The sequence below is a fragment of the Poecilia latipinna genome, unplaced genomic scaffold, assembly GCF_001443285.1.
Source record: "Poecilia latipinna isolate Pla-1442-1.1 unplaced genomic scaffold, P_latipinna-1.0 Scaffold860, whole genome shotgun sequence".
Taxonomy (NCBI): Eukaryota; Metazoa; Chordata; class Actinopteri; order Cyprinodontiformes; family Poeciliidae; genus Poecilia; species Poecilia latipinna.
The window spans coordinates 25,516-39,962 of record NW_015113476.1 but is presented as its reverse complement, the minus strand read 5'-3'; the positions used below and the strand labels follow the sequence as shown (position 1 = coordinate 39,962).

Sequence of the window (14,447 nt, the reverse complement as noted above, 5' to 3'; positions counted from 1 at the left end):
AACTGAGAACTGAACTGAGAACTGTCTCCAAATTAAATATCAACATCTTCATTCTCCAATAACAACAACTGTAAAATCAAAAGCTTTTTAATACCTTTGAATGAGAAGTTTAGAAACAAAATCTACTCAAAGGAGCTTAGGATCGGTTAGAACAGCTTGGTTTTAGTATTTCCACTATTACAGCTTTATGCATTAACTGCTCTTATATAACCAAGCCCTAGTATGTTCAAAGAAAAGAGCAAAGATTACATGATACACCATGAGACTTTTCATGTAAATGTAATTTTATAATTTTTTTATATACAATATTTGAAGTGCAGAAATATAATATTTTTTTTAAGTCATTCTAGTTTATTATGATGCAATTGCATATAAAAACTTTAGTAATTTACCGTGTTGTTTGTGTTGTTTCTCTTTATTCACGTTTTATGCATGAATTCATGAAACAATAACCCCATTCATCTCAGATGTCAAGCAGCGTTGACGTTTCAATAATAATGTACGGACCCTTTAAATGGGGGCGTGGCCTAGACTATTGTTGCCAAGAAACGTAGATGTGACGTAGCTACAAAGTAACGGGCGGATATTTTCAAAATGGAAGAAATGTCAGAGTTTTGGAGGGGAACGAGAGCACTAAGCTTCTTTACCTTCTGAGAGCGGCTACTCCGGGGCTCCATGATTTCTGTCGACCGAGGATCATTTTTACAAACCGGCGCTGACCTGCGAGATCGAAATCCGGCAGGATGAGCGTTTCAATCGGCGACAAGATCGAGGTGGGTCCCTTTGTTAGGCTAACGCACGCAGCTCGCGCTGACTGGGGGGTGGTGCACTTACCGAGCGTTACAGCGTTACCGCTTCAAATACGCAGCAAAATAGATTCTTAGCACCGTTTATCTAAGTGGAAACGTCTATGAATTGAAATTAATATTTTAACAAATTTAATAGATGGTGATTTATAATCGCAGGACTGATTTTAGTAGGCTGGAATCAGTTCAAGCTAACTTGACCTGTTGTGGTAGACGACAAATTGCTATGGCGTTCTTGTTGTTGTTATTGTTGGCAAAATCGAGACTACTTCATTATAATGATCAATAATAATGTATCTATTATGCCATTAATAATAATAATAATAGCAACTAATAACAGCAATAAGAGTAATATGAGTAATAATAATAAACATTATTTTTTTATATATTATTATTATTATGTTGCATTATATTGTATTCACATTCAAGAGATCTACCGATCTCTTGAATGTGAATGTCCTTATAACAGTTGGTTATAAGTTATAACCAACTGTTTTTGGTTGGTTATAAGGCGCTCTCCTGGTTCTCCAGGGACCTCATCCGTTTGTAAACAGCAAGCTGCCTGGAAACGGCAGCTTGCTCTCCTCGTTAGCGGGGAGAAAGCCGGGATAATTAAAGGTTTTGACTGGCCAGATGACAGCGTCAGGTGTTTGACAGTTGCGGTTTGTTGTGGTGGGATTCGGTGTCCTTAGCTGCTGGAGTGACCGTTCCTTTGAGCATTCAACATGTCGCAGGTTAGGGGGACATTGATGTTTGATCAGATTATAGATTATTTCTCTTCAAGTTTCTTTGGTGATGAGGAGGACAGTGTTTCATGCCTTGAAGCGGTTCATATTGAGGTACATGCGTTTAAAGATCCTGCTGCAGGACTTTGAATATTCATCTGAAGTCAAAATATTGTAAATATTATATTTATTGTGTATTTTTCCTTCTTGTTGTAGGATTTTAAAGTCCTCACCCTCCTTGGCAAAGGCTCTTTTGCATGCGTTTACCGGGCAAAATCTGTCAAGACTGGACTGGAGGTTGCGATCAAAATGGTAAGATAATTTTGTCTTAGAAATACAAGCTGTTGCCAGCAACAGACAGTTGAACTGTAAACTACAACAGTTGGGTTATTAGACTTTAGTTACCTCCCAAGGGCTACTCTTGGTCCCCTAACTACCCAGAGAGAAGCTCTCGGTTGGTAACGCCTTGTTGTCTAACAGATTGGCTATTAGCTCCTGGACTCAAACGCTGCTGGCAGCTCAGTCCCACAGTGCTTGTTAGTCCGTTGTAGAGGGGTATAATTACCTGTGATATTTCCATCTGCAGATCGACAAGAAAGCGATGCACAAAGCTGGGATGGTCCAGCGTGTGACAAATGAGGTGGAGATTCACTGCAGACTGAAGCATCCTTCTATCCTTGAGGTAATGTTTGCAGGTGAAGTTTGTAAGTGTATAATAAAATAATTCATACCATATTTTCATGTAGAGTTTCGTGATGTGAGGTTTGTGATTGAGAATTACAATCAGATATTTGATTAAATCTACTCTTTCTATATTTACATTGTTACTAGCTGACTGGCAGTGTGTAGCTAATCCTATTCTACATACAGTAACTCTGGACATGTCTCTTATGTCTCATTCAAAAAACTTTAAAGCTAAACATTTTCTTCAGAAATATTTAGTTCACAGTTTTTTTTTTTAGTTAGTGACCAGCCTGAACTACACACAGGATTATCCAGAGAAACTGGATGTAGGGATTACACAGCAATCTGAGATTAAGATTTTAGTAATCAATAATTCTATCAAAGAAAAGTAGGAAAACAAGTTGCTACATTCTGCAGATTTTACATTTAACCATTTAAACCTTTTTTCATACAATATTAAAAATCTGTTTAAAGATGCACAGTTAGCAGTTAGTTCCTTTTCCTAAATAAGAAAATAAAAATTTTATGGCCTAAAATAATTAAAAAAAATGTCATTAATGTATGCTTGATTACTTGTAGCAATAGATGCATCTGCAGCTAAAAAAATACTTCTAACATCAACATGTAAAAAGCTCAGCCTTTCTGCTTAACATCAATACAATGTATTGATGATCTGTTTATTTTTTTGCTGAATAAAAGAATAACAAAAGTTTTTTTTTTTTCCTAAAGCTCTACAACTACTTTGAGGACAGCAACTATGTGTATCTGGTGTTGGAGATGTGCCACAACGGGGAGATGAGTCGGTACTTGAAAGAGAGGAAGATGCCTTTTTCGGAAGATGAAGGTGAGCTGCAAGTTTTCTCTTACACTGCAAAAACACTGAATATTACTAAGTACTTTTTAATCTAGTTTTTAGTTCGAATATCATAGTACTTTTAAATTAAGATAAAACTAACTTAAAGTAAACTTTTGGCAAGACATAAGAGATTGTTTTAAGTCAGTAATTCCTTAATATTGAATTTTTATACAGATTATTTCACTTATAACTCTGCTACTAGAACCTTCATCGATATTAAGGAATTATTGACTTAAAACAAGCTCCTTGTTACTTTTAAGTTAGTTTTAAGCTGTAAAAGTAGTATGTTCCAGAAAGCCTGCCTCAATAAGCTATTAAAAATATAATTCCTCGATAATTTCCAATCTGATGATGATGATTTTTTTAAAGGAAATTTTGTTTCCTCATCCATTTTATTTATGGTTTCTGTTCTATGTGGTTTTTCTTTCTGTTTTATTTATCATTTTTGTTTGTTGTGCTTTATTATTGTGGATATTTAAAATGTTCTCCAGTTTTAGTATCTAGTGCTCTTTAGAAAATTAAAGTTTATTGCTCTCTGAAAGAACTTGCATTATTAGTTGAAAGTGTTCTCAAAACAACAATATTATTGTTTATCGCAGTAATTCCTGGAACAATTTATCATCAGACAATATTTGTTATATTGACAGGCCTGTTCCAGTTCCAGTTAAAACATTTGTTTTGTTTCTGCAGCCAGACACTTCATGCATCAGATTGTGAAGGGAATGCTGTATTTACACACTCACGGCATCTTGCACCGCGACCTGACGCTGTCCAATCTGCTGCTGACCAGCAACATGAACATTAAAATAGCAGACTTTGGCCTGGCCACTCAGCTCAAGCTGCCCAATGAAAAGCACTTCACCATGTGTGGGACCCCCAACTACATCTCCCCGGAGGTGGCCACCCACAGCGCTCACGGCCTGGAGTCCGACGTCTGGTCTCTGGGCTGCATGTTCTACGCCTTCCTGATGGGCCGCCCTCCGTTTGACACTGACACGGTCAAGAACACCCTGTCCAAGGTCGTGCTCGGGGACTACGAGATGCCGAGCCACGTTTCGTTAGAGGCTCAGGACCTGATCCACCAGCTGCTCCAGAGGGACCCCGCGCTGCGGCCCAGTCTCTCCACGGTGCTGGACCACCCGTTCATGACCCAGAACCTGCTGGTCAGGACCAAAGAGCTGAGGCTGGGTGACGACAGCTCCATCGACAGCGGCATCGCCACCATCTCAACGGCGTGCACGTCTTCCGTTTCCGCTAGCAGCGGCACCCGCCTCCAGCGGCGAACCAAGCACGCGATTGGTCCGGCGCTGCCGAACCGGATGACGTACGTTCCTCCGCGGCAGCCGAGCAGCTTCGACGACGTTGACGGGTCCCGGGGACGGGCCGCTTACTTCGGAGAGACCGGACAGCCGTATTCCAGGTTCCTCAGAAGGGCTCACTCATCGGACCGCTGCGGTTCTGCAGAACCAGGGCTGACCTCCTCGCAGCATGAGCTGGGGAGATGCCATTCAGAGGAGACTCTGACGGCTGTGGGGCGGCCCCTCTTCCCCTCATCCTCCACTCCTCATCCGTTTTCAGACCATAGCAGGCTTCCCTCTCCTCCCGTCAAACAGCCCGCACAGTAAGACGTCTGTCTGTTGGTCGGATCTCCTCTTCCGGTCTCAGACTGAGATTTATTGAAGCGTTTCACTTTGTGTTTCAGCTCAGGATATCTGCCAGCTCAGATGGTTTACCCACTAACCTCCCATTATCAGGACCTGGATGGAGTTTCTAACTGGCTCAACAGTGAAGGTAGAGCTTTGATTTTTAATCTGTGGGTTTATTAGGTTAAAATTAGTTACGCTTAGACCAGGGGTGCCCAGCGTGGATCCTCGAGGGCCGGCATACTGCGTGGCTTAGTTCTCTACCTGGTTTAACGCACCTGGATCAAATGATGGAAATGATGGTGTTTGTTAAATCAGGACTAATAAGTTCCCTCAGAGAAATTTTAAGGGTTTTTCTTTGAAATGATGAAACTGTTCATCAGACGCCTCTGAGTGTGAGGTCAAAGTGTCGTCGTGTCCTCAGGGTCCGGCTTGAGGCCCACAGATGGCAGCGGCGGCAGCTTCCACAGCAGAGGACCCCCCGGGGTCCACAGCTCCTGGTCCGAGCCCGCGGGCCGAGGTCTGCAGCCGTATCCCGAATCGTCCCGGGAGATCTCAGCGGGAACAGACTTCCAGCCTCCTCACAGCAGGGAGCAGAAGAGGAAGACTCTGAGAGACGTCGTGTCTCCACTGTGTGCCCACAGACTGAAGCCCATCAGGCAGAAAACCAAAAACGCAGTTGTAGGTTGAGGTTCTTCTTTCTCACCCTCTCTCTGACTCGCAGTGAGCATTTATCATATTGTTTATTGTGAAAACATTCTTATAAAGATAAGAATTTTGATTTATCGTTAGGATAAATTTTAGTTCTTGATGTTTAATAATAAAAAACAGATCAGAAAGATTATTTGCTTCTTTGCCCACTTTTTGTTCGTCCACAGTAAATTTAAAAATTTTATTAAATGCAGTTAATTTTTGCAGTTAAGTGATATAAATAACTTTTTTAAGTAAGATGATTAGTAATATATTTTTAAGATGAGAATGTTTTTCACAATATTTATGTTTGTGGTGGTATGAATGCTGTGATGAATTATTTACCCAAGAAAAACAAGCAAATAGTTTCTTTTATCATCTTTGATTTTATTGCAGTACTATTGTGATAACAATAAAGTCCATGTCGCCCGTCTTCATGGTGATGTCTTGTTTCTTTCTTGCAGGTGAGCATCCTGGAAACAGGTGAAGTCTGCATGGAGCTTTTAAAATCCCAAAACGGCCAGGAAAGGGTTAAAGAGGTTCTGCAGATTTCCTGCGATGGCTCCATGGTGCGGTCACATGACGCACGCTTTGCCGTTCGCATGTTTTTCAGCATGTTGTAATCGTGGTGATGCCGCTGTTGCCACAGGTGACGATATACCAGCCCAATGGCGGGAAGGGGTTACCTTTGCTGGACCGGCCGCCAGCGCCCCCAGAGGACATTCTCATCTGTAGCTACGACGACCTTCCAGGTAAACAAACACAGACTTCATTAATATCAGGAAATGGAAATAAATACAATAAACTACTGGGTTTATACGTGAGTTTTAAATACTTTAGTTTGGAATGTTCTTGATTGAAACTTCACAGTTTTGTAATAAAGTTCAATCTAACGTTTGATTTAAAGCTTAAACTTGGAAATATATTATTTATAGTTGAAGCCAGATATTTCCATACACTTAAAAATACTTTTTAACATTTTTTTATCACTGTCTGAAGTTAAATTAGACTAAATTTTTCTTGGTTAGAATTACCAAAATAATTTCTATTTGCTAAATTACATTTTTTTGGTAACTTTCTTTGTATTTTGTGTTTAAACATTTAATTTGAGCAGGAAGGTAATTTACCTTCACATAATTTCAATGAATATCTATAATTAGCAATGACTCAGTAACTTATTGATCTGTGAAACTAAAATAAAGGTTATCTTATATATTACAAGTTAAATAATGTTATTGAAATTAAAAGATTCTTTTTTTTTTGTTAAATTTGGGTTTTATTTTCAGACCATTTAGGTGAACAGGGTGTGTGAGGGAGACATTTCTAAACATTAAATTTTGTTAGATTTGAATTTACCTCATCCAGACTGTAGAATGTAAAATATTACCACAATACAGTATTAATAACGGTAATAAATTAGACCAGGTATAGTAGTAAATTTGTATTGTCTTATCTATGAAGTTTGGTGCTGGAAAAGTTTGAAAACCTACCTTGAAAGTGCTTGAAAAGTTCTTGAATTTTACAGAGAAATACTGGAAGAAGTACCAATACGCCTCCAAGTTTGTGCAGCTTGTGAAATCCAAAACTCCTAAAGTGACTCTGTACACCAAGTTCGCCAAAGTGATGCTGATGGAAAACTCCCCGGACGCGGACCTGGAAGTCTGTTTTTACGACGGTGAGTCCCAGATGTTGGGCAGATGTTGGGCCGTCGCTGCAGAAGCGGCTGAGCTGACTCTGACTCCGTCTTCTAGGAGCAAAGACCCACAAGACGTCGGAGCTGGTGCGAGTGGTGGAGAGGAGCGGGAAGTCGTACACGGTGAAGGGAGAAGTGGGGCTGAGCGGGCTGAGCCCGGAGAGCCGGCTCTACGTGGAGCTGTCCGACGAAGGCCATAGCATGTGTCTGTCGCTAGAGGCCGCCATCACGGCGGAGGAGCAGCGGAGCGCCAAGAAAGTCCCATTCTTCCCCATAACCATCGGCAGGTAGAGACGTGGAGGGATTCTTCTCATTTTTTCTGTTCTTCTTCTCGTTTTTGTTGTTTTTCCTTTCTCTTTCTGTTCTTGTTCTTTGTTTTTTCTTGCTTTTGCTTTTTGTGTTCTCTTCCCTCTTGTTTTTCTTCTAGTAATTTTCTTTGTTTTTTATCTTTATTTTTTCTTTTTGTTTATTCTTGCTTTTTCTTAATTTTTTCTTGTTTTTTGTTTTTGTTGCTTCTCCTTTTTGTTCTTGCTGTTGAACTTGTTGTTTGGTCCTGTTTTTTTTTTCTTTTTCTTGTTCTATTGTTTACATTCCTGTTTTTTTTCCTGTTTTGCTTCTTGTTGCCCTTGTTTTTGTTTTAATTGTTCTTTTCTTTCTTCATGTTCTAATTTCTTTCTTGTTCCATTCTACTTCTTATTTTGTTTTTGTTCCTTTATGTTTTCTTCTTGTTTTGTGCTTTGTTCTTGTTTGGTCTTGTTCTTGTGTTCTTCCTTCTTGCTCTTCTTCTACTGAGGGGTCTTTCTTTGTGTTAATCTTCGCAGGAGGCCGGCCAGCTCAGAGTCTTTATCCTCCGGGTCGGCGCCGTCACGGCCGGTTCCTCCTGATTTGGCCACGCCTCCTAAACCTCCACAGATCACTCCTTCAGTAAGAGTCGCCGGCTCAGCATTAAGCCACAATACATCCAGATCCGATCTGTGACGACGTTATTTATTTTCAGATGATTTCCTACGACGGGTCGGATTTCACCTCAGCCAGCTTGAGTAAGAAATGTTCCCCGGTTCGACAGGACTCGGTTCAGAGCACAGGAAAGGTGGTGAAGTCGATATTCGTGCCCAACGTCGGATGGGCATCCCAGGTAAAAAGATCAGGATAGTCTCTGATCTGTTGGTGTGTGCAGCTGTTAAAGAGTCGGGTTTGTGTTTCTGAAGCTGACGAGTGGAGAGGTGTGGGTCCAGTTCAACGACGGCTCCCAGCTGGTGGTGCAGGCCGGCGTTTCCTGCATCACTTACACGTCTGCAGAGGGCAGAGTCACCAGGTGGGAAACACAAAGTGATATTAAATGTTTTAAACTCTGAATCTGCACAACTCACACCTGCCTAGACTGAAACACCTCCATTCTCTCAACAATAAATCACTGATGTAACGTTATCGACTAATGAGTTAGTCTAAAGCTGGTTGAGTTGGTGATTAATTCATACACGACCATTTTCTTAAAAACATGAGTTTTCTCTTATGTCAAGACCACAACATAAATGGCTTTTTTTCCATAATGTTGAATTTAAAATAAAACATAATTAAATTTTAACATTATTTTTGTATCAGCTGTATTAAATATTGACTGTATTAACACAAATGTCTGTTTCTTTCACATTAAAATTAAAACATATTTATAAAATATAACAGAAACCTCATAGATTGCTGAAAATAAAAATAAAGTAATTCCACAGGGACAGAGTAATGTTCATACAGGTGTCCTGTTTGTTTTTGCTCTTAAAGGGATGGTAAATATTCGCTCCATTTAGTGAATTAACTCACAACCCTAAAACCAACCGTTCTTAGCGGCGCCATGTTCTTTCCCCCCTGCATCATGTTACCATTTTTCTCCGTTATTTTTGACACTTTTGTGTCACCACATCCTCGCAAAGTATTTTTGATGCTTAAGGAGTTTGTCGAGTGTTTATATTTCAAAACAGAACCGCATAAAGTGCATTTTGTATCCCATATCGGACTCTGTCTGGACCGTTACTCTGTCCCGTTCCGCCATCTTTTTATTTCCGGCTCCACTTAAGGATGACCAGCGGCGCCCTCTGCTGGAAACAACAGTAAAAAAGGTCCAAGCGGACGACATTAGTTAAATTAGTTAATCGATCGGAATTCTTTTTTTTTTTTAATCTAATAAAACATAAATTGACCACCAACTGTTTGCATTCTTACGATAAACAACCTGGCGCATCTCCTCTGCAGGTACAAGGAGAACGAGAAGCTGCCTGAACACGTCAAAGAGAAGCTGCACTGCCTTTCCACCATCCTTGGCCTGCTGGCCAATCCGGCACCTCGTCACGCGCATGCGCATTAGCCGTCTGCAGAGAACCCACGTTAGCATTAGCAACCTCCAGATTGTCGCCGCTCCGCAGTTGCTGTAAATATTCTGTCTGTATCTTTGCTCTTTTCTTTTTCTTTCTTTTTTTTTTTACATGTACAGAAGACTGATTATGAAAAGATTTTATTTTTATAACATGTTGTATAGTGTCTAAAATAGCCGTGTTGCAATGTTTTCCTGTCTCATGAATTTGGTGATGCAATAAACATCTGGAGGTGGAGAACTAGAGATCTGATTGAATGGTTTTCTCTTCATAATTTATAATTAAAATATATTTTATTGAATGTAAAAGTGAAACTACAGTTCAAACCAGACATTTACATATACTGAATAAAAATATACTTCAGATACTTCTTTATCTCACTGTATGAACTTAAACATTTCAGAAATTTTCTAGAAAATAGTTGGAAATTTCTAGACAAAAAAAAAAAAAATCCCTCAAAAGCTTTTTTCAACTCTGCTTTACTGAGTTGGAAAAATGTCCAAGAGTCAAAAATGTGGCTAGGAAAAACCCCCCAAACATTTTGAGATTGACTTCAAATTTTGCAATTACTGTCAAATTTTTTAGAAAAATATAGGAAATGTCTGGGCTCCAAAAGTTGAACATTTTGCTAGAAAACATTTTCAGATTAATTGCACTTTTCTAGAATTTTTACTCTTTTTTTTTATTTCTGAATTTTAAAAGTCAAAGATTTGCAAGAACAAAGACCTGAAATTTTGAGATTAATCTCTTTTTTTCCAAGAAAATTTTGATCTAAAAATTTCATATTTTTTGACAGAAATTTTTCTTCTTTCTACAATGACTATGTGGTAAAATTTGGCATTTATCAAACTGAATTTTCACTGTTCTAAAACAAGAGACATTTGGCTTTAACTTCAGTTTATAAAAATAACTTCTGATTTCACCTGTAACTAACCTTATCAAACACCTGAACGACTGAACAAAACCAGGTCACCATATTAAGACAACAGAGGTTTCACATGTTTATTTTTGCCTGTTGAACTGGCCCTTTAATTAAAAAAAGGTCAAAATTGTGGATCTTAATTACAGAACTCTTACAAAACATACTATATGGAATTAAGCCTCGGCGCATATAAACATTATACAAGACACCCAAGAAGTAAACATTGAGGTGAAGCTGGGAGCAGGAAACGGTCTGGGCTGCAGATTATTTTCACCATGAAGAACAGGAAGTACAGGAAAGTGTTAGATTCTCCTGACTCCGCTGTAGTTCGGATCACCAGTATGGATTTAAAGGTTCTGGCCCAGACAGATGCTGATGAGGAAGCTGCAGAGACAATTAAGTGGAAAAGAAAATAGGAGGAATGATCTCCAGGATTCAGGCTCAGAGGAGTGCAATCATTTACAGTCTGAACTGCGGTTCTGGTTTGATTTGATCATCAACATGCGAGCCATTTTACTGTAAAATATGCTCAAAAACATCACTGCTCTCAGTTTATTTATATAAAACATTTTTCCATAAAATCTCAATAAAATAAAGTTACTCTCATTAGATGTCAAGACAAAAGTATAAACAAACTAGAGTAAAAAAAAAAAAAAATCACAGTGAACACTGGGAACAAGAGCTGGACCTCCTCCCTTCACACAGATACAGCAGCTGGAAGAGGAACCGGGTCAGAACCAAGCTCAGCGAAGCGACGGACAGTTCTGCAGGAGAGGATGAGCGACAGGAAACGGATTCCTCCTTAAATCATCCAGACCAGAAGTTTTCAAAGTATGAGAGAGCAAATAGAAAACTGTCCTCCATTTTATCGATTTCTGAAAATCTGTTGAAGTTCCTGGATGTGGTTTACCTGCTTAAACACCAAAATACATTTCGCTGCGCTAAATATTTAGCTTCATTCAGAATATTTAGGCTGAAGCTAAATATCTAGCTTCAAATTAAGTATTTAGTTTGAAGTGAAATATTTAGCTGGCTTACTAAATATTTAGATTCCCTAACAAAACATTTTGTTTACACCATATTTAGCTTGGCAAATAAAAGGTAAATATTTAGCTTTTCATGTAAATATTTAATGTGAAGGTAAATACCTAAATATTTGTTTAAGCTAAATGTTTAGCTTGCTAATTAAACATTTAGTTTCAATCTTAATATGTAGCTTCACACTAAATATTCAGATTGCTAACTAAACATTTAGACTGAAACTAAATATTTCACTTGCTAACTAAATATTTAGATTTAGTTCAATCTAAATATTTAGTTTGAACCAATACCAAGCATAATTCATTTTTAAAACTACAGCTGGGAAGCTGTGAAAGTCTTCCAGCGCCACTTAAACTAACCAGTAAATTTTCTCTCTCAAACTAAATATTTAGCTTCAGTCTAAATATTTAGCTTGAAGTTAAATATTTCGCTTCAAACTAGATATTTTGCTTCAAACTAGATATTTTGCTTATATTGAAGCTAAATATTTAGTTTGAAGTTAAATATTCAGCTTTCTAGCTAATTATCTAGAAATTTAGAAGCTAAATATCTAATTTGCAAACTAAATATTTGCTTTAAGGTAAATGTTAAGATGGCTAAGTAAACATTTAACTGAAGCTAAATATTTAGTAGCTAACTTAATATTTAGTTTGAAACTGACATTTATAAATTAATGAGTAATACGGAGAAAATATTATTAAAAGTTTTTGCTCTCATGGCTAAATAACCCAATTATTGCCCCATAGTGGAGCATCTTAACATCCAACCCATGAAAATCCAAACTTTAAATAATCACCAGAAACCAAACAGATTTAGATACTAAATATTTAGCAGAGGCTTGGTGAAGTTGGCTAAATGTTTATGGATATTTTTCTGAGGAGCTCAGGCATCTCACATTTTGAAAATCTTGGATCTTTTAGTTTATCGTTTTAAAGTGACACGCTCGTTTAAGGAGACGATCCACTGGAATATCGGAAATCATCCTGGAATTTCTCTGCAGACATGAAAACGGGGAATGTGGTTGCAGAGAATCGACATCTGGAGCCAAACGGCTGCAGAAACGCCACCAAACTTGGTCACGTGATCACACATGTTCAACTCTTCTCTCTCAATCTAACTTCATGGCACTTTGAGAAGAACTCCCTTCTTCTGACCCGACAGCGGCCCGCAGGACCGCGACCCGTCGCACTGCGGATGTGGAAGCGTTTGGCTGGATCGGGCCGTTAGCCGCCGTTAGCTACCGCGCCTGGACCCTTTCTTTACAGCGAAACTGAACTCAGCCATTCGGTTCCCAAAGGTTCACATTACAGTACTGATACAGTCTCATCGGACAGAACCAAATGTACAAAAAGGCAGAGAGGAAAGAAGCTTACACCCAATCACCAACAGTTTCAGTAACCACAGAGGAAAAGGCCTATTTTTGATTAGATACATTATTAACATCATAATTACTCAGATTATTATTCATCTTCATTATTATTATTATTATTACTGTCACCACTGTGATTTGTTTAGGAATCAAGCGGGCCGGGCCGGGCCGGGCTCAGTCACTGGGAGGAGGCCTTCGTCGCTATCGTGGAGACGCAGTGCTGCTGGAAGTTAGGCGACACGGCCGAGTTGCAGCCCAGTCTCTGCAGCTCCTTCCCACGCACGCTGCTGCAGCAGCAGCATGGCGCCTGGGGGCCGGCACCGCCACCACCGCCGCCACCGCTCACCGCCAGGCCTTTGGGCTGGTCACCACCGGGAACCAAGTCCGGGTTCTGGCTCTGCAGGACGCTGCTGATGTGGCTCAGCAGGTCGTTGAAGAACTCCGGAACGCCTTCGTAACCTGGAAGCAGAGAAACGCTCAGGAAACGACGAGACGGTGCTCATTTGACCAAAAAACAGCAAAAACCAGGAAAAAAAAAATCATATTCATTGGGTTGATAATTTTAGTTATCAATTAATCGATTGTTTCTGACAATTAATCGATTATGGTAATGATTAACTGATAATTCTGAAGATTAACTGGACAAGAAAACTGGCACATTCTGCAGATTTTTAATTTAAATCTATTTTATACCATATTAGAAATACATTAAAGATGCAAACAAACAATTTAATTACTTTTTTAAACGAGAAAATAAACACTGTTGCCTAAAATGCAATAATCTAACATTCCTTTAGTGAACGCTTAATTATTTGTAACAAAAGATACATCCGCAAATATAAAGTACTTCTGACAACTTGTGAAAAGCTCAGTTGATTATTTTTGGGTTAATTGATTAATAACTGGATAGTAATACGATCCTAAGATATATTTTTTACAGACTTTGAACTGAGTGAAGCTGTTGCACCTGAGAAGTTTTGAATAAAACATATTCACAAACAGAGAAGAGCCTTTTTTTTCTTAAATGCAAAACGTATATATTTGTACAGTTTTGGCTTAATGACTGCTCTGACTGTGTTGTTCTTTCTGAAAATGGCCTTTTTTTTAATAATCTGGTTAGCAATTTATCGATTACTAAATTAGTTGACGATAATTCCAATAATCGATTAATTAACCGTTTCAGCGCCATCACTGACATAATTTTCTTACTATGGAAAACACAAAGAATGACACAAACTATTTGTCTTTTATAATAAGTAAAACTATCCAGAAACTTCCACTGAAAATTCAAGTTTGCTGCACCTAAATTAGATTTTGGTTATTCCAATAATCGATTAATCACGATTAATTCAATTAATCATTCCAGCCCTGGTTCAAATACATCAATTAAAAGCAGATTTGGCTTCACCAAAATGTACTTTAGAGTGTAAGTCAATGACTAGATGTGGTTCTTCAATGATTGTATAAAAAAATCAACATTTTTTTAATCTGATTAATCGTCAAAATAATTGATAGAATAAATTCTTCAGCTAAACCTGAGTTTCTGCAACATAAACACCCATGTTTATTGGCTACAGGGTAAAATACTGCTGAGGCCGCTCTGATCTGAAACAGCTCAGTGCCAAAGCAGCAACAGGAAGTCATCATTTTTAACC

At 38.8% G+C, this 14,447-nt stretch overlaps 2 protein-coding genes across 2 annotated transcripts in view; one reads left to right on the top strand and one right to left on the bottom strand.

Moving 5' to 3' along the window:
* Positions 1–559: 559 nt before the first annotated feature.
* On the top strand, positions 560–9,705 carry plk4 (polo-like kinase 4 (Drosophila)). Its single transcript, XM_015048116.1, has 15 exons — positions 560–773; positions 1,748–1,843; positions 2,118–2,213; positions 2,945–3,059; positions 3,762–4,692; positions 4,774–4,862; positions 5,139–5,395; positions 5,869–5,973; positions 6,054–6,156; positions 6,930–7,079; positions 7,156–7,384; positions 7,919–8,021; positions 8,095–8,232; positions 8,306–8,412; positions 9,342–9,705. Exons 1-15 carry the CDS (start codon positions 744–746, stop codon positions 9,451–9,453), a joined length of 2,661 nt encoding a protein of 886 aa, XP_014903602.1. The 5' UTR covers positions 560–743; the 3' UTR covers positions 9,454–9,705.
* A 743-nt stretch (positions 9,706–10,448) lies between these two features.
* Positions 10,449–14,447, bottom strand: part of itpk1b (inositol-tetrakisphosphate 1-kinase b) — a gene marked incomplete at its 5' end in the record, with an annotated part of 24,818 nt that continues 20,819 nt past the window's right edge. Inside the window, one exon of the mRNA XM_015048091.1 lies at positions 10,449–13,290. Coding sequence (XP_014903577.1) covers positions 12,971–13,290 — 320 coding nt within the window. The remainder of the gene's footprint in view (positions 13,291–14,447) is intronic.

Excerpts from the sequence above, each read along its gene's own strand:
- plk4 (XM_015048116.1), top strand. The coding sequence starts at position 744 with ATGAGCGTTTCAATCGGCGACAAGATCGAG. Across the intron at positions 6,157-6,929 it reads TAGCTACGACGACCTTCCAG|AGAAATACTGGAAGAAGTAC; the intron begins GTAAACAAACAC and ends TGAATTTTACAG. Across the intron at positions 7,080-7,155 it reads GGAAGTCTGTTTTTACGACG|GAGCAAAGACCCACAAGACG; the intron begins GTGAGTCCCAGA and ends TCCGTCTTCTAG.